The 25,592-nt window shown below is 35.5% G+C and overlaps 2 protein-coding genes across 3 annotated transcripts; one reads left to right on the top strand and one right to left on the bottom strand.

Moving 5' to 3' along the window:
* On the top strand, positions 1–21,703 carry LOC18594968 (protein strawberry notch). 2 transcript variants are annotated; one of them, XM_007022687.2, is made up of 32 exons: positions 1–851; positions 2,396–2,461; positions 2,594–2,767; positions 2,848–2,978; positions 3,119–3,195; positions 4,488–4,669; positions 4,829–4,906; positions 6,152–6,284; positions 8,670–8,730; positions 8,813–8,894; positions 11,211–11,339; positions 11,473–11,616; positions 11,708–11,807; positions 11,885–12,016; positions 12,470–12,540; positions 12,615–12,787; positions 12,937–13,030; positions 14,765–14,862; positions 14,949–15,084; positions 15,214–15,320; positions 16,155–16,250; positions 16,633–16,720; positions 16,802–16,922; positions 17,015–17,126; positions 17,209–17,332; positions 17,403–17,480; positions 17,588–17,706; positions 17,943–17,996; positions 18,090–18,192; positions 18,458–18,586; positions 19,872–19,983; positions 21,304–21,703. In XM_007022687.2, the coding sequence occupies exons 1-32, from the start codon at positions 420–422 to the stop codon at positions 21,333–21,335; spliced, it is 3,768 nt and encodes a 1,255-aa protein (XP_007022749.2). In that variant the 5' UTR covers positions 1–419; the 3' UTR covers positions 21,336–21,703. The 2 variants fall into 2 exon arrangements, with proteins under 2 accessions (XP_007022749.2, XP_017980019.1); XM_018124530.1 differs by lacking the exons at positions 1–851; positions 2,396–2,461 and having other exon boundaries at positions 2,605–2,762.
* On the bottom strand, positions 21,642–23,761 carry LOC18594969 (metacaspase-4). The gene is made up of 2 exons (XM_007022689.2): positions 23,268–23,761; positions 21,642–22,718 (listed from the first exon to the last, which is right to left on the bottom strand). Exons 1-2 carry the CDS (start codon positions 23,611–23,613, stop codon positions 21,823–21,825), a joined length of 1,242 nt encoding a protein of 413 aa, XP_007022751.1. The 5' UTR covers positions 23,614–23,761; the 3' UTR covers positions 21,642–21,822.

Raw genomic sequence — 25,592 nt, 5'->3', positions numbered from 1 at the left:
ACTTCCATGTGAGCAAGGCAACGAGAGTGTCACTTGATTGAACGAGGAAGAATGCCATAACTCTCTTGTCCACTAAGCTTTTGAAACACTTGGGAGCAAGATGGAAACCCCTAGGAATGCACGGTGTGAGCCTAAAGAGTGAGGCGCGAGATATGCGCCCACAAGAAGACAGGAAAAAAAAAAAACAGACGAGGCTTTGAAATAAAATTTAAAATCGGATTCAAGAGAGCAAAATTCCCCAAATTCAATTCCCCATTGAGTTTTTGGAGTGAGGCACAGTGGTTGGGCTCTTCGGCTGTTGGCGCCCTAACAACAAATTTCTCTAAATCAATTCTTTCTCGAAGGTAAAAACTTAGAACCCAAACTCTCCCACACTCCAACAACTCAGAACCATTTATCAAGATTTTTCAACACACATCATGGCCCAGCCTTCAATCCCTCCGCCACCTCTCACCCAACAACAACCCCCTGGCCCTGCCGCCGCACCCGCCGCTCCTGGTGTCCAAGTCCGCTGCGCCGGATGCCGAATGATCCTCACCGTGGGCCCTGGCGTCACAGAATTCGTTTGTCCCACTTGCCAGCTCCCCCAAATGCTGCCGCCGGAGCTCATGACAAGGGCTCGCACTAATAATCCTCCGCCTAACCAGTCGGTGCCGGCGCATGGAATCGATCCGACCAAGATCCAACTCCCCTGCGCCAATTGCAAGGCTATCCTCAACGTACCACACGGGCTGGCCAGGTTTTCTTGCCCTCAGTGTGGGGTCGATTTGGCTGTCGATTTGAACAAGATGAAACAACTATTTCCGCCTCCGCAGCCCCGTCCACCTCCGCCTCCTGAAGAAGTCAACGAGGTTTTTTTCCTTTTATTTTTTTTAATTTCATTGTTCATTGTTGGATGCTTATTGGTAGTGTTTGGTTGTTAATTTTGCTATTTGATTTTCGCTTATGCCAATAAAAAGCAACAAGTGCTTTTCAATACAAAAATGAATTATATTTTTGAATAATTAAAAGTAAAATTGTAATTTTGTATTGCAAACTGTATGATCTTACTTCTATCAAGAAAAATTATCTCAGAATTAGTATATTACAAGTTATTCAATTTTTTTCCTTTGTAATTATGATATTGCTTTCTACTATTTGCTTGTACTTTTTAGCAATTTTTTTGTAAGCAAAATCAAGCAGGAAAAGCAACAACCAAATGACGCCTTAGTGAACTATGACTGTGTTATCAGTGTTTTTTCGGTTCAATTTAGTTGTTTGAATTGATTTTGCCACTGCTATTTTTTTTCTATATATCTGTGACCCTAATTTTGTTTATTTTTGTGTTGTTGGATTCTAACTTTTACTGTGTTATAGAGGAATATGCAGGCTATTGTAAGTTTATGAGCCTAAATTATAGTTATTATGTTGCTACTACAAGTAATGTTAAGTATGATTAGTAATGTGAAAACGGGATCAGGTTGTAATGATTCAAGTTCACAGAAAACACACCCCTTGAATGAGCCATTTCATTGGATGAATTATTAATTTGGACACTTTTCAAAAAAAAAGAAAGCTATTTATTTGGACAATTTCATAAATGTTTTCCATTAGGGATACAGTTTTTGCTATCTTTTTAGGATGGTAACAAGTTGCATTGCCTGATTTATCAAGACCAGAAATTCTCTTCTCATCAACAGTTGGTGGGTCTTGAGCAAGTTGTCATGCATAGTTCTGTTATGTTTTTATCTTTACATTAATACAAATTCTTAAACCTGAGCTGTGTCATGTCAACCAAATACTTGTTAGGATTTTAATGTTATTGAAATTCTAGGTTTATCATGGATAAGTAGGGGTACCTTGCACTCACTGAAGATAAGATGGGATGCTGTTTTTGCTATTTTTTATTTGTTGACTTCCATTAAACTGCAAGTGCAACATCATTGCCCTCCTTTAAGCATATTGGGGGAATTTAGTTACAGTAAGACAAAATCATATTGTACAGAGAGTGTAGCTCAGGAAGAAAGTTCCTTCGTGAAACATAAGAAATATCTATGAAATGTCTAATATTTTAGGCAAAAATTAGACCTGTATGAAGAAAACAATGTTGAAAGAATTGGATATCTAAGTGGATTAATATGTCTTTAGAAATTCCAAGATTCCAACTATTAATTGTTCCCAATCATAATGTACCTCATATGCGCCTTTTACTATGACCCATGCCCAAAACTTCTCCTTTAGCTTGTGAATGTGTCCAACTTCCTTTCCCCACCCTGTTTTTTCAGCCTAAAAGCAAACAGTAGAGGTTTCCACTGCTAGTGATTCTGCTTTCATTGTATGTTGTACTTATGAGAATATTTTTCTGTTCTTCTTATTTCTATGCTTCTATTTTCCATATGATTGTAAAACCTGTCAGGTAGCCATTGAAGTGGAGCGAGAAGAAGATGAAGGTGGGCCAGTGGGAGAAACTTTTACAGACTATGTGAGTTTTATTTTAGAAGACTACATTTTCACAAGTTTTCTTTTTCCTTCTTTACATCTTCTTAAATTTTTTTGTCTCAACTTTTCATTTGAAGCTTGGGAACCACTAACCCAAATGATTTTTATGTGGCAGCGCCCGCCAAAACTATCTATTGGGCCTCCTCATCCAGATCCTATTGTGGAGACATCTTCCTTATCTGCAGTGCAGCCCCCTGAGCCCATTTATGATCTAAGAATCAAAGATGATATGGAAAGTTCAAAGGCCTTGTCATGCTTGCAGATTGAGACATTGGTCTATGCTTGTCAGGTTTCTTTTATGACAGAAATATGGTTAACAATTTTAAGTCTGTTTCTTCAGTTGTAAACTAGTGTTGATATCCTTGACAGAGACACCACCAGCACCTCCCAAGTAGTGCTCGGGCTGGATTCTTTATTGGAGATGGGGCTGGTGTGGGTAAAGGTCGAACAATTGCAGGGCTAATATGGGAGAATTGGCACCATGGGAGGAGGAAAGCATTGTAAGTTTTAGGTTGCAATATATGTATGCACGCAGAGCTGCTTCCATGATACTTTTTGCTGCCGGCCAGGATATGTTGTAATTTGTTTCCTGTTTTATAACATATCTCTTTCTTGTCTTGACTGTGATGATCTTACACAGGTGGATTTCTGTTGGTTCGGACTTAAAGTTTGATGCAAGAAGAGACTTGGATGATGTCGGTGCGGCATGCATTGAAGGTAAATATTTGAAATTTGATTTGAATCATTTACTACAATTTATGATCGAAATATGGAATGAAGGGATTTCATGAATGTGTTGAACAGATGTAAATGCTTTCTTAAATTAGTTATCCGTTTTGTGGCTTCCTTGGTTAAGTTGCCTGCAGCTCTGACAAAATATATTTTGGTACTATATTTTTGTGGGAGTATTTCAGTTATAAATCACCCCTATATTTTCAAGTCCTCATTTATCACCTTGCCTCTTTGTTGGTTTGACTGTTCTTGACTGTTCTGGAATTGAAAGAAAAGTGAAGAAAAAGAAGAGAAGAAAAAAGAGTTTTTAGCACTTCAGTTAGTTCCCTTCTTCCAGTCAATGTATAAATGAATCATTAGTTTGTTACTTGGAATTTTTTTTCGGTTTTCGTTTTCTTGTTGTTGTAGTTGGTTTTTTGTTGTCGCATTTGTAGCTATTTCATTAGACTTGTATGGCAGCCCCGTGTATGCACACTGTGTCAATAAAATATTATATTTGATTTTTATTCTAATATTTTTTCTTGATCGATTTGATATGCAATATTACAAAAATTGGGGGTAATCATGAGCTTAGCAAATGAATTGTAAGAGAGTAATATTCGGTAAAACCACCAATTACGGAGGTCAACTTATTTTTTTTGTTGTGGGTGTTTCAAGTGGGAAGATAAGAAACATGTGCATAGCTGCACAAAAGCTGATTATATGGGAACTCTTTTGAAACTAAAATTTCTTTTAATCATGAAATGGTTTTTATTTAAAAGTCATTACTCTGATTTGTGCTGAAAATCCATGCTGTACATGTAAATGGTAAGTTATGAGATTTAACCCTTGACTTAGTGGGGGGGCTTAGCTCAAAGTCTTCCCCTGAACATATATCAGCATAGGTATATGAAATTATTGTAGTCTCCAAGTTTTTTTTTTTTTTTGTAAAGCAATTTATCCTCCTTTCATCAAGCATCAATTTATGTTCTTTCCTTATCAGGCTGTCTGCTTACCCATTTGAAGTTTTTTCAGTTAAATTGCATTAGTAAGTTTGTGATTTGAGGTGGCATTGTTGAGCTTCTCAGTGCATTTGGAGAGGGCATAGCATGCTTATATCACAAAAGATCAACAGTTCTGTGCAAATAAAATTATGATTAGCAATATCTACTTACATCTTTTGTTGTATTGCAAAAGTTTATTGTTGAGGAAAAAGGAAAATGTTAGCTTTGTGGTTATGCTGCTTTAATTTGCCTTTATGCTATGAGAGAATATTAAATATTTGTTTCTTTATGCAGTTCATGCTCTGAACAAGTTGCCTTATTCAAAGCTTGATTCAAAGTCTGTTGGAATCAGGCAGGGAGTTGTATTTTTGACATATAGTAGTCTCATTGCGTCTTCTGAGAAAGGTCGTTCTCGTCTGCAGCAGCTTGTGCAGTGGTGCGGATCAGGGTTTGATGGGCTTGTCATATTCGACGAGGTACACTTTATTTCTTTTGGAACTGTTTTCAAATCTTCCTTGTTGCTTCAGTGGTTTCCCTTTTTTAGTGTTCTTGTTGATTACATGATGAGATAGTGTTCTGTGGTTTCAATATATTTTTCTATCTTTTATTGCTAAGGGTCAATGGCTTCATTGTAGTGCCACAAAGCCAAAAACTTAGTGCCTGAAGCTGGAAGTCAGCCAACGCGCACAGGGGAAGCAGTTCTAGAAATTCAGGTTTGTCCTTTCACTTAAGTAGTAAGTGTTTTTTTTTTTTAAGATGTTTTCTACCCCTTTGTTAGTTAAAGATCAGATTTTTTTCGTGCTTCTTTCACGTAGTAAATTTCTGTGAACTCTAGGAGCCTTTCTTTTCATTTTTCCCTCATTTGTTTGGGGAGTTTAGTGCAAAAGCTCAAAGGAAAGTTTGGAGACCAGCATTGGGTATTGAAATTCCTATGAGACAATTAGTAGAGAAGATTTATGCTCCATGTCATTGAAAGGGAATGTTAGAAAGAACAACTCTGAAACTTTGGTGGCAACACCAATGAATTGGTGATCATAGGTTTACACAAAGGATTCATTTGGTGTATTGGCATAATATTAGTCATAAATAGGCTTCTGGAAATATTCAGACTCATGCATAAGTATATAACAAGATTTTGGGGTTTTACATTAAGTTGGACTAAACAAAATATTCAGAATGTAATTTCACCATTTGAAACAAAGATAAAGACTATATATAAAGTCAGAGACAAAGGTGGGTATGGAATTGAAAAGTGGTGGTCAGTGCTTAGTGGTGTAATCTAATGTTGGTTCAGTTTAGAATTCATTATGACCTTATAGTTGGATTGCGTCTTGTGTCTTTGCACCTGTTACCAATTGATTTTAGGTTAGATGTTAACATGGTACCGAGGTTTAGATTATATCATTTGTTGTTTGTTGCCTATATTCATTGGCAACATGGTAGGCCCGTTTGTTTGAGTTGTTCCTATTGGGTTTGCACATAAAATTGAATTTAAGTGGAGTTATCCCACATTGGTTAAGTTTAAGATTTGTTGTTTGAAGTTGAGCAGCTTTACATATTGCCAATTGGTTTTATGTCGGATGCTTAACAGTCACTAAATTTCTAAGAGCAATTAGGTTTGTATTTTGGATGCTTCTTTATGAGGAATGAATATCTGCAGAGGACATTGTGCATATGATTAGAATAGGTTGATGATGTGGAGAAGTTGATATTATATAAAGCTTTTGAGATTCTATGATATAGGCTGCAGCTCCTAAAACATTTAACTTTGGGGTCTATAAAGATCACATCATTCTCACTCTTCCCTTTTTTTTTCCTTCTCCCCAATTATGGCATATTTGGCAGAAGTATTGATGTACCCTCATGCAGGATCGTATGCATATGCATGAGCATCTAACATGGGAGATTGTTTATCTGGAAATTCCTTACCTCTTAGTTTTCAAATTCTAAAACTACAGGCTCGACTTCCTGAAGCACGGGTTATTTATTGCTCAGCAACTGGTGCCTCTGAACCACGCAATATGGGTTATATGGTCAGGCTGGGGCTTTGGGGACATGGCACATGTTTTCCTGATTTCCAGAGATTTTTAGGTTTAATCTTTATCCCTTATAGTGACAGTTTTTTCCCTCTTTCATGTTTCTTTCTGTAGCTTATCTTCAGTCATATATTTTGTCAGAAAATTAGTTTAGTTCATTAAAAAATTATGGTGTGTCCGAAAAGAAAGAAAGAAGAAGTTAAGGTTATGGTGAGGAAGAAAGTGTTATGATGATTAGGGAAAAATTGTATAATTGTTTTTAGATTATAATCTAGCTTGCACATTACATTTAGGATATCTGTTGATTGGGAAGTATTTAATCTCTTATTCTCTATCTTTTCATATTTCATGTGTAATTTCAAAATTTTTAAAAACCTTAACTGTTTTTACTGCTTTACCCTTTAAGCGAATCTGTTGATAATAAGTATTGAGGGCATGTCAAATATAAAATGAATTGAACCTTGGCATATTATATAGTCTATGTTATAGAAAATCTACTCCACTGCACTTGTTGTTCAATGTCAGGCAATATGATGGTATGCTTTTATAATGTTGTAATTCCAATTTTTATGTGTATGTTGAGCAAGAGAGATTGTCGACTTTATATGAGCTGTGCAAATACCTGATGATGTCTGTGTTATTGTCTCTTTGAACTTTGTAAACTGATCAGTGATATTAAAATCAATTATCTCTGTTCTCTTTTTTTTTTTTTGTCATTGATTTCAGTTTGTGTTTAATGCCTGCAAATTGACTGCTGAGTATAGGAAATCTGTTGAGAATTAGATCAAGGTATTTGAAGCAAAATATTGACTGAAGCTTGGCATATGAAATGACTAAGGTTCTTGTTGTGACCTTGCATTTAGCTTTGGCATTATTATCAGTGTGAGGAAGTATGATGATCTATGTACCATTTACATGATTGTCCAGCAGTGAATGATAGACTTATGTTGATTAGAAAAAAATGGCATCTTTTAGTGAACTCTTAGAACTTTGTGTGCATGGTGGCCTCCAAATTCCAACTTTTAGAGGATTTTTTCTTGTCAAAAAAGTTATTATTTTTTTCTAACTCTGCTCTTTTTTTCACTGTTTTGCTCTTATAGTCCCTAGAAAATTGTTGGAATGTTCAGATGCTGAAATTGGAAAACCAGGTTTCTGTATTTGGTAGTAGTAACACACACATACGGACACGCATGCACACAAACACGCACACACAAACACATATATATTGTCAAATTTTTTAATTTAAGGCTTTTTTTTTAAAAAAAAATTGGTTCTTTATTTATATTGAAATTATTTTTGAGTGCTTATTTTATTGAAACTCAATAGTAATTTTTTAGTTTATAAATGTTATCCTTGATTGATAATTTTTTTTTTTTGGCTATGTTTTTCTTTTTAATATAATATCAAATTGGAGGCTTGATAGTTGTCAAGAATGTTTTTCCTACCATTGAGTTTTAAATGGTAGAAAAATCACTTAAATAAATAATTAAATACCATAATTAACATTGCAATTTGACAAAATAAGGAAAAACTTTTTGTTGAAAAATATTAATTGCTTTACTACTGTTGTACCAACATGATGCAACAATAGTTTATCATAATTAAATACCATAATTAACATTGCAATTTGACAAAATAAGGAAAAACTTTTTGTTGAAAAATATTAATTGCTTTACTACTGTTGTACCAACATAATGCAACAATAGTTTATTGATTGATCCTCATACTCAACCCTCACTCTTTAACCTTTGTTGCCTTTTTGTAGGCTTATGATGTTGGGTATGCAATCTCTCTCTCCTCTCTTTTTTCTCCATTGGGGTTTTGGGTATTTCTGATTAAGCAGTGTCACTCTATCTCTCTTTAATTCCCTATCATTTTCAATTTTTAGTTTTTATCCTTAATCCTCAACATTCTTTTTTTTTTTTTTTTTTTTTTGTGGATCATTGCATTGATGACCGAGTATATTGTTTCTAACTTATGCATGCATTGTTTTAACCGGAGATTTATTTTACACACCATTTTTTAATATAGTTGAAGGTATCAACTGACTAATTGCAATCTAGTTATTTATTTTTTATTTCTTTTTAGTATTTATTTATCTTTTAAAAGAATTGAAAAAGAAAAATTTGCTGCTGCAATGCACAAGTGTTATTGCTCCATGTTACCTATATAGAAGGCTATGCCATGAAAATAGTAGCATATTTACATCCAAAATAAGTTTTTGGCATTGCTTGATAACAGGCTGCGACTGAATCACAAATCAACCTTCACCGACCTATTCCTTCTAAATCTCTAGTTATTCTCCAACCTCAGTTGCTGATCTGTCTCATGGATTTGTGTGTGCTTGAGATCGAGTCTCTTTTGGTTTTGCCACTTGTTAAATCCTGTCCAGTAGTTAGAATTTTAGCAGAATCTTCTTCTAAAATGAATGTTTTGGCAGTTGCTTTAGAGAAAGGAGGTGTGGGGGCACTGGAACTTGTTGCGATGGACATGAAAGCAAGGTAAAAATGTTAGAATAATTCCGTAAGATAGGTTTGTTGGATATATTATTTGTTTCATGCACAATCTTCTTCCAAATTTTAGGGGAATGTATGTATGTCGTACCCTGAGTTATAAGGGAGTAGAGTTTGAGGTTATTGAAGCACCATTGGAAGCTGAAATGGAGGTATGTAAGTTTATTTTAATTTGCTTTAAGTGAAATTGTTTATTGAATTCAATCACCTCCTTTGAAAAAACATTATACAAGAGATTGTAAATTGAATTGAATTCAGTTATATATGACTATTGTGTATATTAGGTCAACATCTGCTTGCAATCCCTGTGCTAAGTTATACTGTGCTCTTTAGTCTCTATTCTATAATTTGGTGAGATTGAGTTTTTCCTACTATTGAGATGTGTGCAATCAAGGACAGGCACTAACACTGTTAGTCTTCAACCGTTAGTATTGATTATGTTGCACTTATGTGGATGTTTTATAATCAGTTTGGAGTTCTTATGACCAAAGTGGCCAAATGCATGAGTCGGAGCATCACACCCATCCATTTGTGGCCACATGGCACTCATAGCATCATCAGTTTTCTTTAAACAGTTAACTAACAATTTATTTAACAGAAAAGATTTCTTTTATAAATAATAATGACGTAAAATGACATAAAGATATTAAAACCAAAAGATAAACCAAGGGCCAGCAAGGAGACCAATTAGGCTAATGCTAAAAGATTTCCAAGTCTGTTAACAGAATTTTTGCAAGATGATCCCCAGGCACGTTAGATTCACTGAGACTGTGCATTAAGAGCAGCTTTCTGTTGTTCTCCTTCAAGTTGAAAATGTGTTAAATATTGTTTGTATTTTTAAGGTCTGCTCCATCCATTTTTAAGTCAGGATATAACAGCGATTATACATGTACGAAAAAATTATTTCTTGTACCTTTCTAGCCGTCACCTTTCTTTATACCAGATTCACTTTCTCTTTCTTGCAAATCCCTGTCTCTCGCTATGATATCTCTCCAAACCCAGCAAAGAAAAAGCTGTCCCTGACTCACCTGTGATGCTTGCTTAAGAGGATTGAGTGTCATGGGCAAACTTTCATTCCTTCACTTTCTTCTCTTTGTTAATTTTTTTTTTTTTAACTTCTTCACTGGGTTTCTCAGTTTGCTTAAAAGGATTGAGTATCAGGGGCGAGCTTTCATTCCTTCACCCTCTTTTCTTTGTTAATTTTTTTTTACTTCTTCACTGGGTTTCTCAGCTTGCTTAAGAGGATTGAGTGTCAGGGGCATGCTTTCATTCCTTCACCTTCTCTTTGTTACTTTTTTTTTACTTCTTTACTTGGTTTCTCAGCTTCATCTTGAGTTGCTAATCATTTGTAGCTAATGTTCATGGGTTTCAAATTTCAAAAAAAAAAAAAATAATGGTCATGGGTTTCATAGATTTTGTTGTTTTGTAGTTTCTTTATAGGTAAACAATTATTTAAGTGCTTTGAATTCTGTAGGCTAAAATGCTAAAATAGCCCTATCCATCTATTATACCCAATTGAGACCTTAAAGTACTTTTTTTGTGGAATTAAGTCCCTTATCTGGATGGAAACAATCAAAATCTGTTATTTTTGCACACCAACATCTGTGGCTGTTATCTCTGTCACGCCAATTTCTACATCGCACATATGTGGAAAAATAAGAGCTCCATAGACCCTGATGTGGCATGCTATGTAAGCCAGTGTTACCTGCAATGTAAGGTCCAACTCAACACGAATATCATATTTCGCAACTGTGACTAAGTTAACAACTATTTAGACACTGATGTTTCAGCCAAAATAAAGGCTTGAGTAAACAAAAATAGTATTTTAAGGGCTCAATTGGGTACAAATAAAAGAATGGGGGCTTATCTGTGGAATTTGAAAAGTACAGGGACTTTTTTTAGTATATTAGCCAATTGGATTTATATTAGCCACAATGATTTTCTGTCTTCTAGTTTGTTTATTCCATTTGCATTAACCACAATCCTTTTTTCCTTATTTTCCATTTTTAAATTTGGTATCTTGTTAAGTTGTTTTCCTTTTTCTGGAAAGAAAATTATTGAACTTGATTAAACTTGCTTATGGTAGTTTTGAACATGCTGATTCATAATTTTTTTGTTTAAAAGGATCCACATAAGTGCAACATCATCTATATTAGCCGTGAAGAGTAACTGTGTTTATGAGTGAACAGAACTGTTAGTTCTCATTACATATTTGTTCTGAATGTTTCTGTTTTGTTATGCTTCCTTGTCTTTTTTTTTTTTTTGACCTAGGTACAGATGAACTGATTATAGTTAAGCTTCGACAGTTTTCAATATGAATCTCCTGCTTATTTGCTCCAAGATTTTGTATCTTTAAATCTTTTTTAGATCTGACAAAAGGTGGTGGGAATGGGCTGACAGCGTTCAAATCCTTCCTCCCCCTAGTTGAATGAGGATCTCTTTAGTTTCTGATCAAATTTTGTTTCTAGGCAATGTATAAAAAAGCAGCAGAGCTTTGGGCAGAGTTGCGAGTGGAATTGCTATCAGCAAGTGCTTTTCATAGTAATGAGAAGCCTAATCCCAGTCAGTTGTGGAGAATGTATTGGTCAAGTCATCAGGTATATCAAATTTCTGGGTCTTTTGTTTGTGCCTATTGTTTTCTCATTTTCTTTATTCTTTTTTAATTTACAAGTTGTCATATTTATTTATTCATTATATTTTTGCAATTTGTTCCCCCATTTGCTATTGTAGCGTTTCTTTAGACACATGTGTATGTCAGCTAAGGTGCCTGCTACTGTGAGGCTAGCTAAGCAAGCCCTGAAGGAAGACAAGTGTGTGGTTATTGGCCTTCAGAGTACTGGGGAGGCACGAACTGAGGAAGCAGTGACAAAATATGTATGTATTCTGCAAAAATTTTCTACTCTATGTTTTTTGCCTTTGTTTCTGGTAAGTGCTCTTTTATTGTTTATTTCTTGGTCTGAAATAGGGTCTTGAACTTGATGATTTTGTTTCGGGACCACGAGAATTGTTGCTGAAATTTGTGGAAGAAAACTATCCATTGCCTGAAAAGCCTGAACCTCTCCAAGGTATGATGTGTCTGTGGTACTGAGTTGGTTTTCACTCATTTCTGGTTGAATTTGATTACTTGCTAATCTTCTATTAGGAGATGAAAGTGTAAAGGAACTTCAACGAAAAAGGCACTCTGCAACACCTGGTGTTTCACTGAAAGGAAGAGTTAGGAAAGTTGCAAAATGGAAACCTGCTAGTGATGGTGAAAGCGATGAAGAATCTGATAGTAAGTTTTTCTAAACTGTAAGCAAGTGGATGGTAATGGATGTGCAATTTAGGGACCTTATATTGTAAACACCTCCATGACCTAACACCTCTGCCATTCCAAAAGAGAAAAGAAAAGAAAAAGAGGAGGAGAAGATTTGGCAATGGATATATATTTTGTTTTCTGATATCTCTCTTTTTAAATAATAACTTTCAATTATCATTTCTAGTTGCTCTCACGGTACAGATGATCAGATATTCTTAAGATCACCATTTGATGACACTTCTTGAAAATTGTAATGTGATTTTTTATTCTGGCTTCTTTGCTTTTATGGTGACTACCTCTGAAGTTGTTTCTGCATTCGTGCCTTTGGTCAAAGTTTGTACCCACCACCTGTGTTGAGATTTTTGTGCTTCAATGTTCTGAAAAAGCTGGTAATCTAGGTGTTTGATCGCTAAGTCTTGATCAATGCAGCTGATTCTGGGCATGAATCTACTGAATCAGATGATGAGTTTCAGATCTGCGAGATATGCAATAGTGAAGAGGTAATTTATTTTTGACTTGATTATGCTTTGACTGTCCACAACCCTTCATATCTGTTATGTTTTTATTAATCCAGGAGAGGAAGAAATTGCTTCAGTGTTCCTGTTGTGGGAAACTCGTCCATCCTGCTTGTTTAGTTCCACCTATTACAGATTTAGTACCTGAGAAGTGGTCATGTTATTCATGCAAGGAGAAAACAGATGAATACATGCAAGCAAGACGTGTTTATATAGAAGAACTTTTAAAGAGGTTTCTATATATTGAATGTTGTTTCTTTCTTCTCATATGCTTTTCTTTAATTCTTAATTGTGCTACTTTCACAGTTGTGGGGTGGCTGTTTGTGTTGTTTGTAGTTTATGTGGTGATGAATTAATAAATTTGCTGTAACTTGAGTGCAGGTATGAACAAGCATTGCAGCGTAAGTCAAAAATTTTGGATATAATTCGCTCTTTGGATCTTCCAAACAACCCCTTGGATGACATTATCGACCAGGTTGGTCACACTTCTTGCTCTCTACTCAGAACTCTGCACAAGTGCTTACTGTACTCTAATGATTTGTATTTTATTTGGGTGCTCTGTTGCTTATGAGAATTCTAATTTACATGTAATTTATTTTTGAGATAAAAGGTGAAAACCAAGGCCATAGCCTCCCTACTCTGCAAGATTTCTGTTTGCTAGCAAAATACATTGGAACATTTTCTACCCCATACTTTCTATTTGCTAAGAAATGTCCTGTTTTGCTTAACCAGTGAAATGATCTTTGTCCTTGAGTCTTTAGTGGAACAAGTTTTAACCTGAGTCAACCTTTACTGGTGTTACTAAGTTATCGTGTGATGTTTAGATTCTCATAAACTTTGATGATATGTTATACTTCTTGGAGGATGGTATTTGGTGAGGGACTTTGACTAACAGTGCGTTTGTAACTTCTCACATGGCTTTTTAGTCTGATACTGGAGGCATTTTCTCAAAATCAAGTAACCTAGACTTACACATGTGCAATTTGTATGGTTTGCATGGGCCCCAATGGAGAAGAGTTGAGAGTGAATGGCAAGTGCAGGGTGGACTTTTGTGTTATGCAATGGCCTGAAATGATTCAAAGATCTTCTAACAGGTTTAGAATGGTGACTTGCCTGATTAAGATGGTGCCAAGAAACTTATATCTGCTTGGTGGGCTTGGAGTGCCCTATCAATTTATCTAGAAACTATTGAGGGCTCATGTAGCCATGCCAGGTCAAATCATGTTCTGGGTAATGCTGGCTATTGAAATTGTATACCTGCCTTCCCTTCCCAAGAACTTAGTGAATGAATTCTCTTTATTTCAGTATCTTGAAGGGATGTAATGTTGTAATTATCATTTGTTTTCATTGACAATCAGTTATAACCTCTTTGTGTTGCAATTTATAGTCTCTTGGTACATTAGCATATGTTGTTACCTTGCGAAGAAACTTGACTAAAGGCAGAGGATAATATGGTCAAAAGGTTCTAATGTAGACCAAGTTCTAGGTTTATTTGTTTTCAGTCGCTGCCATGTAATGAATTTTGGAGTCTTGTTCGCAAGCTTTTAACTTTGTAGATGTTAGTCCCCTTTTTTTTTATTTTTTTTATTTTTTATTATCTCCTTTCCAATCGGTAGAAATTAGTGCTCATTCAGTTGAATTTGGATCATTGTTGAAAAAAATCTTGTTGAAGGTAATCCAGATTAGTGCCCTGTAATTTGGCAATTTTAAGTATCATTAATAATTTCTACTGACAGGCTGGCACAGGGTCCATGCAAAGTTATTTACATTCCATTGCATTCTTTATTTTTTTGCTCATTTGACTTGTTTCTTTAAGAGAAAATGAACTAAAGCTGCAAAAGAAAAGGTCAAATGAACTATAAATTGGTCCACCCATCTTTATTCTTCTGTGTGTTTAGAAACAAATCGTGGTGTTGACTAAATCCATTTGTGCCTATAATAGCTGATGAGGAAGGGAAGATCCTTTTAGTGTAGGCTTTGCTTCAAGCAAATCAATTGCAGTTGAAACTAGAAAAAAAAGTAAACAAGTGGGCAGGATAGAAGATTTATCTCATTTGTTGCTTTACATGTTACTGTTTACTCTGGTTGTCTGCTTTTGTGCCATGTTATCTGTTCGCTGATGATAAATTTGTTATCAATAAAGATAATACTTCTACATTTTCTCCTGACACTATTGTCCTTGTTAACTATGCCTTCAATGATTTTCCAGCTTGGAGGTCCTGATAAAGTTGCAGAAATGACAGGGAGGCGAGGCATGCTTGTAAGGGCCTCTAGTGGAAAAGGTGTGACTTACCAGGCACGAAACACGTGAGTTGAGTACTTGTTTACCTCTCAGCCATGGTTCACCTTATACTGAAGGTTATCTAAGTTGCCATGTTCCCCACTTGTTTTAGAAAGGAAGTAACAATGGAAATGGTCAATATGCATGAGAAGCAGCTCTTTATGGATGGTAAGAAATTGGTTGCCATCATATCTGAAGCTGGGTCTGCTGGTGTATCTTTGCAGGCAGATAGAAGAGCACTAAATCAGGTATGGCATGTAAAATACACTTGATTTGTAGGAGCTGATTTGTGGACTAGAGTGAACTGTGAAGAAATGTTATGTACAATGTGGTCTATTGTCTCCTGTCATTTTGTGCTAATCGACATCTTACTGCAGAAAAGAAGGGTTCATTTAACATTGGAACTTCCTTGGAGTGCTGACCGAGCAATTCAACAGTTCGGAAGAACCCATCGTTCCAATCAAGCTTCTGCTCCTGAGTACAGGTGGGCTAGGCATTTACCCTTTTTATTTTAATAAAAAGGGAAATATAGTTATTTTCATCTGTTGAATGTAAAAAGTAACCTACAATTGTTTCAACTTGTTTGTTTTGGCTTTCACATTGTAGGTTACTTCTTTCATCCCCTCGTAATATCTAAATCCAAATTGACCTTTCCCTTTCATTATTTTTCTTGATGGCTTTTCTGTGCAATCTAGAAATCACATCCTTAAATTGAGGTTAGTGAAATGATGACATCAAATTGGCTTTATAGCCATGATAGGAATGTAGATTTGTAAATATGAATGAACATGGATTAATTTGAGTGTCATTCTTGGGAAGATGATGAAAGTTGGCGTAGAAGGTTTAAATGTATATGAATATTTATGGAAGATTTGTAATTTATGTATTAAGGAGTTAAACAAGTCTTCATTGGTGGTTGGGGGCATAGATATTTCAGTTTAGAATGTGGATCACAGTTTTTTGTAAATCTATGCCCCCAAAGATGTTGTGAAAACAGTCTTAGTATACCTAAGCTTGATATAGCTTGGTAGTACCTTGTTGACTATAGTTGGTTTCTTTTAGTGTATACAATTTACTACAATACTATAGTTGGGATTTTTGTATATCTACCGGAAATCATTTGAAGTTGAATGGATTTGTTGGATTATTTCTTTGATGGTACTATTTCTTTTCTCAATCTCCTAGCAATACAAATGTATGCTGTCAAACTTAACTAGTCAAAAGGCATGATGCAGTTGGTTGCAAAGTCTACTGTGGAGATTATTCATTTTCTGATGTATTGTTTGACCAGAATTAGTTGTCCTCATTTGGTTTGCAGGCTACTTTTTACCAATCTTGGTGGAGAACGCCGGTTTGCATCAATTGTTGCCAAGAGGTTAGAATCTCTTGGAGCCTTGACACAGGGAGATCGCAGGTGAGTAATTTGTTTGTGCATGGGCAGTGTCTGAGGTCTGAGCTCCCTCAGAGTCCCTGCTATTGCTTATAAACCTGTGTCAAAAAAATGATCTTTGAATTAATTGACACCCCAACTTGACCCACTTCTGCATACAAGTCTCATTTCATGTCATCAAGAAACTTACGGGAAACTAATTAGGGTTTCAAATTTCGGTAGGAAGATGTTAATTTCCTTTTGAGTTCTTTCTACTCAATTTTATAATATGAGGGTCCCTAATCCCTATTTTTTGTCAACAATTCTGCTGGCTCCACCCTTTGCTCTTTAGGAGATAAAATGCAGCATATTATTGATATTTATGGTGTCCTTGATTCTTTCTTATGATGTGACTGATACGTTGCAGGGCGGGACCATCTTTGAGTGCTTACAATTATGATAGTTCTTATGGTAAAAAATCATTGATGGTGATGTATAGAGGAATTATGGAGCAGGTTCTTGTAATTTTCTTTCAGTTCTATTACATTTGCAAAGAAAAAGCAATGAGGGGGGAATAACTTAAGTTTGGTTTTCAGGATAATCTGCCTGTTGTGCCTCCTGGATGTTCAGCAGAAAAACCAGACACAATTCAAGATTTTATTACAAAGGCTAAAGCTGCTCTTGTGTCTGTCGGAATTGTTAGGGATACGGTTCTTGGTATATATCTTTCAGAAACTGAGAGGAGCAAAACTTTTGTTATTCAGTCATATGTGATAGTTATTCATGCAATTACCATTTATTTGCTATAGGTAATGGGAAGGATAATGGAAAGTTCTCTGGCCGAATAGTTGATTCAGACATGCATGATGTTGGTCGTTTTCTAAATCGTCTATTGGGACTGCCACCTGATATTCAGAACAGGTACATGGCTTGTTGACTTAAAACACATATGCTTGTTGCAGTTATGTTGGGATTATGCTGAATACACGAAATCGAAATGCAGGTTATTTGAGCTGTTTATCAGTATCTTAGATGTCCTCGTTCAGAATGCACGAATTGAAGGAAATCTTGATTCTGGAATTGTTGATATGAAAGCTAACATTATTGAATTACAAGGAAACCCAAAGGTTAATTTCTTGCCAGATGTCTTGATTTGCTTCACATAATTTGATTGTGCTAACTACTGCCTTCCAACAGACTGTTCATGTTGATCAAATGTCCGGGGCATTGACAGTGCTGTTTACTTTCACTTTAGATCGTGGAATAACATGGGAGGTACCTTCTCTCTCTCTCTCTCTCACTTTTTTTTATCACTTAATTTCATGATTGGTTTGCTTTGTGACAAGTGAAAAGGTCATAGATCTGTGATTTATTTTTGTTAGTCCGCGAGTACCATGCTTGATGAGAAGAAGAAGGATGGACTTGGTTCAGCTAGTGATGGATTCTATGAATCTAGAAGGGAATGGTTGGGAAGACGTCATTTCATTCTAGCATTTGAGAGGTATTCCTTTTCGTTCTTGCAGGACTCACTTCATTGACATACTGTGTTATTATCATTAGATAATCCAAATCATTTGGAATTGTTTTCATTCTTAAGAAAACCAAGTGCAGGTGTTTAAAAGAGTATAATCATTATTCATTAGACACTTGTTTTAACTGTATTTTGTTGCAAATCTGGGTCGAACTTCTCACTTTACTTACTAATTTTATTCGTTTTTTCACTAAATTGTGTTTCAGCTCTGCTTCAGGAATGTTTAAGATAGTCCGTCCTGCTGTTGGGGAGTCAGTACGGTATTACTTTAAAGTTTAAACATTTGTAGGCCTTAAATCAACCTTTTTAGTAGATTTCTTATACTTATTAACTTTGACTTCAACTTTCTCCAGGGAAATGCCTCTAGCAGAACTGAAAAACAAATACAGAAAAATTTCATTGCTAGAGAAAGCTCGTAGTGGATGGGAAGATGAATATGAAGTCTCATCTAAACAGGTAGACAGTTTGTTGAATACCATTGTAATTAAATGGCCTCTTTTTAAGGGTATAGTGATTACGTTTAAATGGTCTAATTTTATATCTGAATTCTTGAATCTTTCTCTTCGAATGTCAAATATAATATCTGTTTTGTTGTTCCCTTTGTAGATGAAATCTATCATAACTCCAACTTACTGAAAGACCTGATCTGGTAGTTATACTGTTAAAGCCATTTTGCTGATATCATGATTTTCACATAGATTGCTGCTTGTTATATGTGCAGTGCATGCATGGCCCCAATTGTAAGCTTGGCAATTTCTGTACAGTTGGCAGAAGAATCCAGGAAGTTAATGTTTTGGGTGGCCTCATTCTTCCTGTTTGGGGCACAATTGAGAAGGCCCTTTCTAAGCAGGTAACTTGATGACATCAGCTTTTTGGTAATGATTCCTGGGCAGTTGCATAATTTTTAGTATCAAAGTGTTAATGAAGGCACTTTCTTTCCAATTCCATGTTAACTTATAACCAAACAATTTTCTGTGTCCTTTGTGATGTCATGCTGTAAAGTAGATTCTTGTTCCGTATCTGTATGTGTATGTATATACTTCCCAATTTGTGTTTCACGGCATGGCATTATTGGGATAACATTTCATGTTTTATTGTTTGCGAAGGTAATTAGTTGTGCAGTTGAGTGTCGCTTTTATGCTAGTTTCAGGCTGCTGCGATGCTCAATTACTTGAAAGAGAACAGGCTTGTGGTAGGAAATAGGATCTAGCCATCATGAATGATCATTCGATCTGTAGTACTTAAATTTCAAATCCGTTCTTCAAGTCATTGGTAATCAATGACAATGCTTAAGGGCCCATGGGTAGTTGCTCAGTCATTTGCACACGGAAAAGCATAACCAAAATGGTGCCAACACAATCTGATAAGTAGCACTGGCATCTTCATTTTTTTCCCTTTTCTGGTCTTTTCATATTATCCTCTTTTGCTGCATCACTTTTCTCATTCTATATACTTTCTTATGCCAAATATGATTTTTGATTCTGAACATTTTAAACGTTGATAAAGATACAAACATTAATTTGTTTATCTTTTCAATAGAGGCGCTACTCATATTGTTTCTTCATGGGAAGTCATACGAGAACTCAGCTGTTACTGAAAATACATTCATTCCTTTTCTTTCTTTGTTATATTTCCGAAATCACTTCCTGTAGTTGTTCTGGCGTGTTAGGGCAAGCCCTGCATATATAAATTAATATTTTTAGATTTTGCACAGCATTGTTTTATTTGCAAAATATGCTGTGCAAAATCTGCCCATGGTTAAAATATTGAGCTCATAAAACTTCATACTTGTATCAATTGGTAAATGTAGGGGAGCAATGCATAGTCATTTAAGGTAATTAGAGGAAAATAACTGTAAATTAGGAAGAGTAAATTCTTGAGTCTTGCCTGGCCTTCTGTGGAGTTGTTTGAGAATTGAGCTTTAGTGTGCTTGCCCCTTCTCTAACTGTTTTCTCTTCATGGTTTATTTTTCTGACTAGAGGATTTCTTATGTTTAAAATATTTGCCTCATAGATTATGAAATATTTAAGATCTTGTGAAAGGCTCAGAAGTTTTTGATGTTTAATTATATAATTTTTTTTAATCATTATATGTAATTGCTTTTGTACAACTAAAACCTCAAGTTATCGTTACAGGCCCGTCTTAGCCATAGGAGACTTCGTGTTGTACGGCTAGAAACCACTGCTGATAACCAGCGAATTGTTGGTCTTCTTGTTCCAAATGCAGCTGTTGAAACTGTACTTCAAGGTTTTTTCTCTTTCTCTATCCCTTGTCCTTGTCATACACTTGTAAGCATATGCATGCAGTGCAAACTCTTCTACAAAGTACACACATGCATTCATGCACTCATGCACAAGCATACGCACTGACCGGGATGGAGCCAAGATTTGAAGTTAAGAGGGCATGAACACTATTTTAAGAACTATTTTTTATTTTTTGAAAAGAAATAATTCACTTTAAAATTTTTTTCCATAAGAAATTATTGTGTTGTATGCAAATTTGTAATTTTTAATAATGTTGCAAAGCAAAAGAAATGATCATGCTGACAATTAGAAAAGTAAAACTTAAAAGCTGAGCGTTAATAGGAGTAATAGTATATGGGTGCATGCAGGGGTTTGTTCCGTTGGTTACTGCATGGTTTCCCCAACACAAAGGGAAGGATTCAATTTCCTCACTCCAAAAGTGTAACTGATAACACACATACAAACACATCGAAAAAAACGAACAAACAAATACTCCATGTTAAAAAGGAGTTCTGCAGAATGTATATGTGGAAATCAAGCAACTGTATAAAAAAGGGGGTTTTGCTGAAAGTAATATATTTATGCATTAGCTAAACTGAGGTAGCCTAGGAATAAGTAGAGAGATTGAAGAGCTTAAATGGTAATAAAATTTTGAGAAAGTTAAGAGAGGTGAAGTAAGGACTAAGAAGAAAAATGAGGAAAACTTTAGAAGATAAGCATCAATTGTGAAAAACCAGTGGGGGTTATGACTCCTTGCCCCGTCTTCAGTCTTCATCTCTGCACTCAAAGACATGCGTGCATGCATGCACACACACACACACAGAAAGTTAAAGATATTAGTTCATCTTTGTGATTTTGTTAATTTTCTTGAATCATCCTATTAAGAAGTAAGCTTAATTCTTGCAGTGCTAGTCTGTGGACTTAATTTTGAGAAATTTAAGTGGCACTGGTGAGGATTAATAAGAAAAATGAAGAAAATTTTGCTGTTTAACAAGTTTGAAAAAGCTAGGGGGCATAATGCCCCTAGCCCCCCAGTACTATCCCCGGGCACACAAATGCACAAAAATCTTGAGACATTATTTACTCTTTGTAATTTTGTTGATTTCTTAGAATCTGCTTAATAAGAAGAAAACTTACTCTTGTGCTCGTCCTTTGATTTGAGTAAAGCATTAATTTTTGACTTCATTGTTCAAAGCTGTGAAATCTGTGTTCCTCTCCCTGGGAAGAAAGTAAATTTAAGTTGAAAAATCTTCAAATCTTGATTCCTCTTTATTTTAAAGACATACATATGCCATGCAATGATTGCTGAACTGCTTGGATGCAGATTTGGCATGGGTTCAAGATATTGAAGATTGAGATCAACTGGCGATCATTCTTCTTCTCTAATTGGGAGGTTTTGAGACTGCTTTTGAAGTGAGTTTTGTGACAGCTTTTGAAGCGTGGAAGGGTATATAGTCAAGAAAAGGCAATACAAGCCTCATAATGGAAGAACAAGGAATCTTTGCTTTGCACCCTGCTTTGGGATAGTGCAGCCTTATTCATATTGATTTTTTCCTCTTTAGCCCCATTTTTTCTCATATAATCTTGTATATCAACATTTTCATGGAGGGCAACAGACTATATATAGATCCCAGGCTGTATTCATTGTAGCAAAACTTGAGCTAACATGTAACAAAATGTTCATTCAAGTTGTAACTGCAATAGAAAATCATTTTTGTTCAAAACTCAATTGTCCACAAAAGCCCAAAAGCAAAAAAAAGGGCAGTACAATCTCATCAAACACACCTTTCCAAGCATCCTTCGATTTATTTAGGTTTGTAGCAGATAACGAAACCTATTGAGATTAGCAAACAAATGGAGCATCAACATGATGATCACTGCAATAAAGACCGGGACGCTGAGTGAAACCCTGTCTCTTCAGCATCTCCCTAGCCTTTAGAACAAGCTCCTGATTGGAAACTGTGCCATCTGACTCGGCAATTATGGTCTGAATGGCGTTGCTAAGAGCTCCATAAGCTTCGCTAGAATTCCCTGATGGGCTGGCATCAGCAGAAGTTTGGTTGGTCTGGCAGCCGCTGATCAGAATTCCACTGTCAGGAAGAGTGCGCTTAGTTGCTCCAGCATAAACCTCTTGCTTGCTACCCACTTGGGTCTCCAGGGCAGGTTGTCCATATCCTTCATCATCATCCAGCTTCTGTTTAAGAAACTCTTGTGCCAGGTTTCCAACCATTCCCAAGAACCCACCACCACCTTCACCATTACCCTGCTGCAGCTTGTTCATAATAATTTTCATGAACTTCTTCACTTTGGGGCTTGCATCTTCCCCAAAGACATCGAAAAGGGTTGGCCTCAGCTTCCCAACGTCAATGTCATCTTTACCAGTTTTCTGCTTGAGCATTTCAATCAGGGTTGAGAGAGGCAGAGATCTGCTTTTCACGTAACCACGCTCATCATAGTCTTCTCCCACTCCTCTGTCATCAACCTCTTCCTCATCCCTACGCTGGTAGTGGTGGCGCAATCCAGAAGGGACATGAATTCCACGAGACTCGAACGCATCTTGCACGGTTTGGTGCAAGAAGCTCTTGAACCCAAAACCAGAACTTGATTCTTGGCGCTTGGTGCTTTCGCCGATTTGCTCTTTGGCCTCATCAATCAACCCTCCACTATGGCATGAATCGGATACAATTGTTATGCGGCAACCTTCTGGGACTTGATCCACAAACTCTCTGAAATCGTCATCTGTTCATAAGCACCACCATTGAGTTTTAGCAACTCAACAACGACCAAATAATATGGCAGTTTTATTGCAAAGAAACACTTTGTGTTCTCAGGGAGCAGATCTCTACTACCATAAAGAAACCATAGAAAAATTGTAACGACTTACAAGGCAGGCAGTCGGAATTTAATGTTTTTAGCTTAAGCATTACGTCAATGAAGAGAGAATTCTAGACCCTAAGCACTAATCCAATGGATGAAGAGTAGGCGGCGGAGATTCCAAGACCATGAGGTGTATCCACCGATTCAGCGAAATGGGTGGAAGAATTGTTTTGATAGATGGGTTATGATAAAGCTCGGAAAGATGAGCTTGTAACATTCCAATCAATTAGAACAGTGATCCTAGTATAGTAGCAGGAGTGGAATGAAATTCTCACCCTAGAACAGAACAAAATCTGAGGATGAGGCACACAGATCTATCATCTAGGCATATTTATCTGTACTATTTATCAGCATATATACCAAAGAATGATCTCAAGAACAACAAAAGTGGAGACAGAGGGAAAGAAAAACCAGTGATGAGATTCATATCGCAAGGGACAATGCATTCATCATAGCCAGTGTCATCATCCTCCCCAGTCTCAGCAGGAAGCCTAGTCCCGTGCCCACTGTAGTGCACAAAGAGAAAGTCCCCAGGCTCAGCCGACCTCACAAGATCACTCAAAGCCCTTCTGATGTTTTTCCCTGTTGGCTGAGTGAAGGACTCATCGGTGTCTATCAATACGTTTATGTCTTCTTCTGAGAATCCGTAGCGCTCTGTCAGGCATTTGTACATTCTTCTGACATCGTTTATGCAACCTTTCAGCTCTGCCTTGGTGCCTGGATAGTTGCATCCTATCAACACTGCTTTCTTTGCCATTCAATCAAACGGTTTTTCTTCACAATTCTGCTCGTCTCCGCTTGATCAAAGGCAGATCAGGTGGAATGAAGTTTTTTGCTTTTTGTGGGTGGAGCTGATTGACTATTGGTTGGCAAAATTAATGCCTTACCTTTTATTGATCACATCATGCTATGGCATGATGGCATAGCATGAGTTTATAGTAATGGCTTGTCCATAATCCCATAAATTTTTTTTAGTGATGTCATTAGATGTTACTCAAGAATCTGTTTCCTCAATGATCTATTCAGAGAATATTTAAATTAAATTTAATATGATTTTTTTAAAAAAAAAAATTATTATTGAATATCATCATTAGTAAAATTTTGTTATTATTGTCTAAAGTCTGAGTTTTGTGAGACAATTTCTTTTCTTTTAAAATATTTTTTTATGGTTTATTTATTTAAAATTATAAAACTTGTTAAAAATTACTATTCATTAGCATAAATTAAAATATTAAAATTAAATAAAATATAATCGTACATAACAAATTATTAGGTTCAGTAACTAACAATATGATAATTTTTTATTCATCGATCAAAACTAAATATAAGTATCCATAAACCACATAAGTTAAATACAAAAATCAAATAATCAAATAATATATATATATACAAAATAAATAAAAGAAAGAAAGAAAGACTCATAATTTTAAGATATTATTTGACATTTCTATTAGCTAGATTATAATTATGAATCCAAATTATCAAATTAATCAAAAAATATTTAGACATGAAGTATTTAAAAATTTAATTTGAATTGAAAATTACTTACCATTAAAGTCTAGATGAGTTGTATTGAGAGAATAAAAAACACAACCAAAGGACCGAAAAGGGGTAAGACTTGAATTTTTAGGCGAGAAGAGTAGTTTAGGTTTTAATTTTTTTAATAAAATGTCAAATTATAGAAGAAATTTTTTTTTGTCTTCCCTTGTAATATTGAAATATTAATACATAAATTACTTTTTGATAAATCATTTTTACTTGGAATCTTTGACCTCACTTCTTATAAAATTGTTATAAAAAAAATAATGGATTCATTAGTATATTAACTACCCTAAACCTTAGATAAGTAATATACAAACTAAAACATTTTAAGAAGTGAGTGGTGTCATGTGGCGCCATAAACTAAAACATTCTAATCGACGTCATATGGGGAGCAACCTAAGCTGATCGACCCTCGAGTAGGAACCCGAGATAACTGAAACTGATTATATTCAGTCGGTTTCGATTGGTTGTTCGATTGGTAACCAATAAATTTCAAATTATTCAATTTGTAAGCTAATGATGAAAGATTATGTATTCTGCAAGGATTTATTTGATTCCGTTGGATGATTCTACTAAGCTGAAGGACATGTCAAATAATGACTAAAAATGTTATAAGTAGAAAGGCATCTTGGCACCACTAGAAAATGAGTTGATAGCCTTTTTCACCATATAGCAAAGAAGACAAATGCCCATAGCATTTAAGTAAAGCTGGCAGTTTTGTATGAGATAAGGCTTATCCAAAATAAAGCCTTCGTTATTAAAAACCCTATTGATTTAAAGTAAAAAAAAAAAAAAAAGGGATAATTTGTTATTGAGTACTTGAGTGACTTTTAAAACATAGTGAATCAACTAATGACTATGTAAATTGACCTAGATAATGAATTGTAGGCATTAATTTTTTTCTTTTGAGTTTTTGGCTAAATGGTCATAAAATATTAGTTGTGATTGTTAGTAATTAGGTTCTTAATGGCAAGTTGATATTGAGGATGGTAAAGGACGATATATATATATAATGAAAAGGTAATGCAGAAGGTTATGGAATCTAAAAGTAATCAAGCCCTTATCACAGAGAAGAAGGGTAAAATCAAAAGCAGAGACTAATGTATAACTAATTGTAAACCAATTGGTTGTAGAGATATGTTGTGTTACTCTAAGCATTTGATTTTAATAAAAGGCATTTCTTTATCTTTATGT

This window comes from Theobroma cacao, chromosome 7 (genome assembly GCF_000208745.1).
Source record: "Theobroma cacao cultivar B97-61/B2 chromosome 7, Criollo_cocoa_genome_V2, whole genome shotgun sequence".
NCBI lineage: Eukaryota > Viridiplantae > Streptophyta > Magnoliopsida > Malvales > Malvaceae > Theobroma > Theobroma cacao.
The sequence above is the reverse complement of the archived record's forward strand: the minus strand, read 5'-3'. Positions and strand labels throughout refer to the sequence as shown.

Bases quoted from the DNA above. Each gene is read 5' to 3' on its own strand.
- LOC18594968 (XM_007022687.2), top strand. From the start codon at position 420: ATGGCCCAGCCTTCAATCCCTCCGCCACCTCTCACCCAACAACAACCC. The intron at 8,731-8,812 runs GTAAAAATGTTA...TCCAAATTTTAG, and splicing joins GCGATGGACATGAAAGCAAG to GGGAATGTATGTATGTCGTA. The intron at 12,017-12,469 runs GTAAGTTTTTCT...TGATCAATGCAG, and splicing joins AAGCGATGAAGAATCTGATA to CTGATTCTGGGCATGAATCT.
- LOC18594969 (XM_007022689.2), bottom strand. From the start codon at position 23,613: ATGGCAAAGAAAGCAGTGTTGATAGGATGCAACTATCCAGGCACCAAG. The intron at 22,719-23,267 runs GTTTTTCTTTCC...GCTTATGAACAG, and splicing joins CGATATGAATCTCATCACTG to ATGACGATTTCAGAGAGTTT.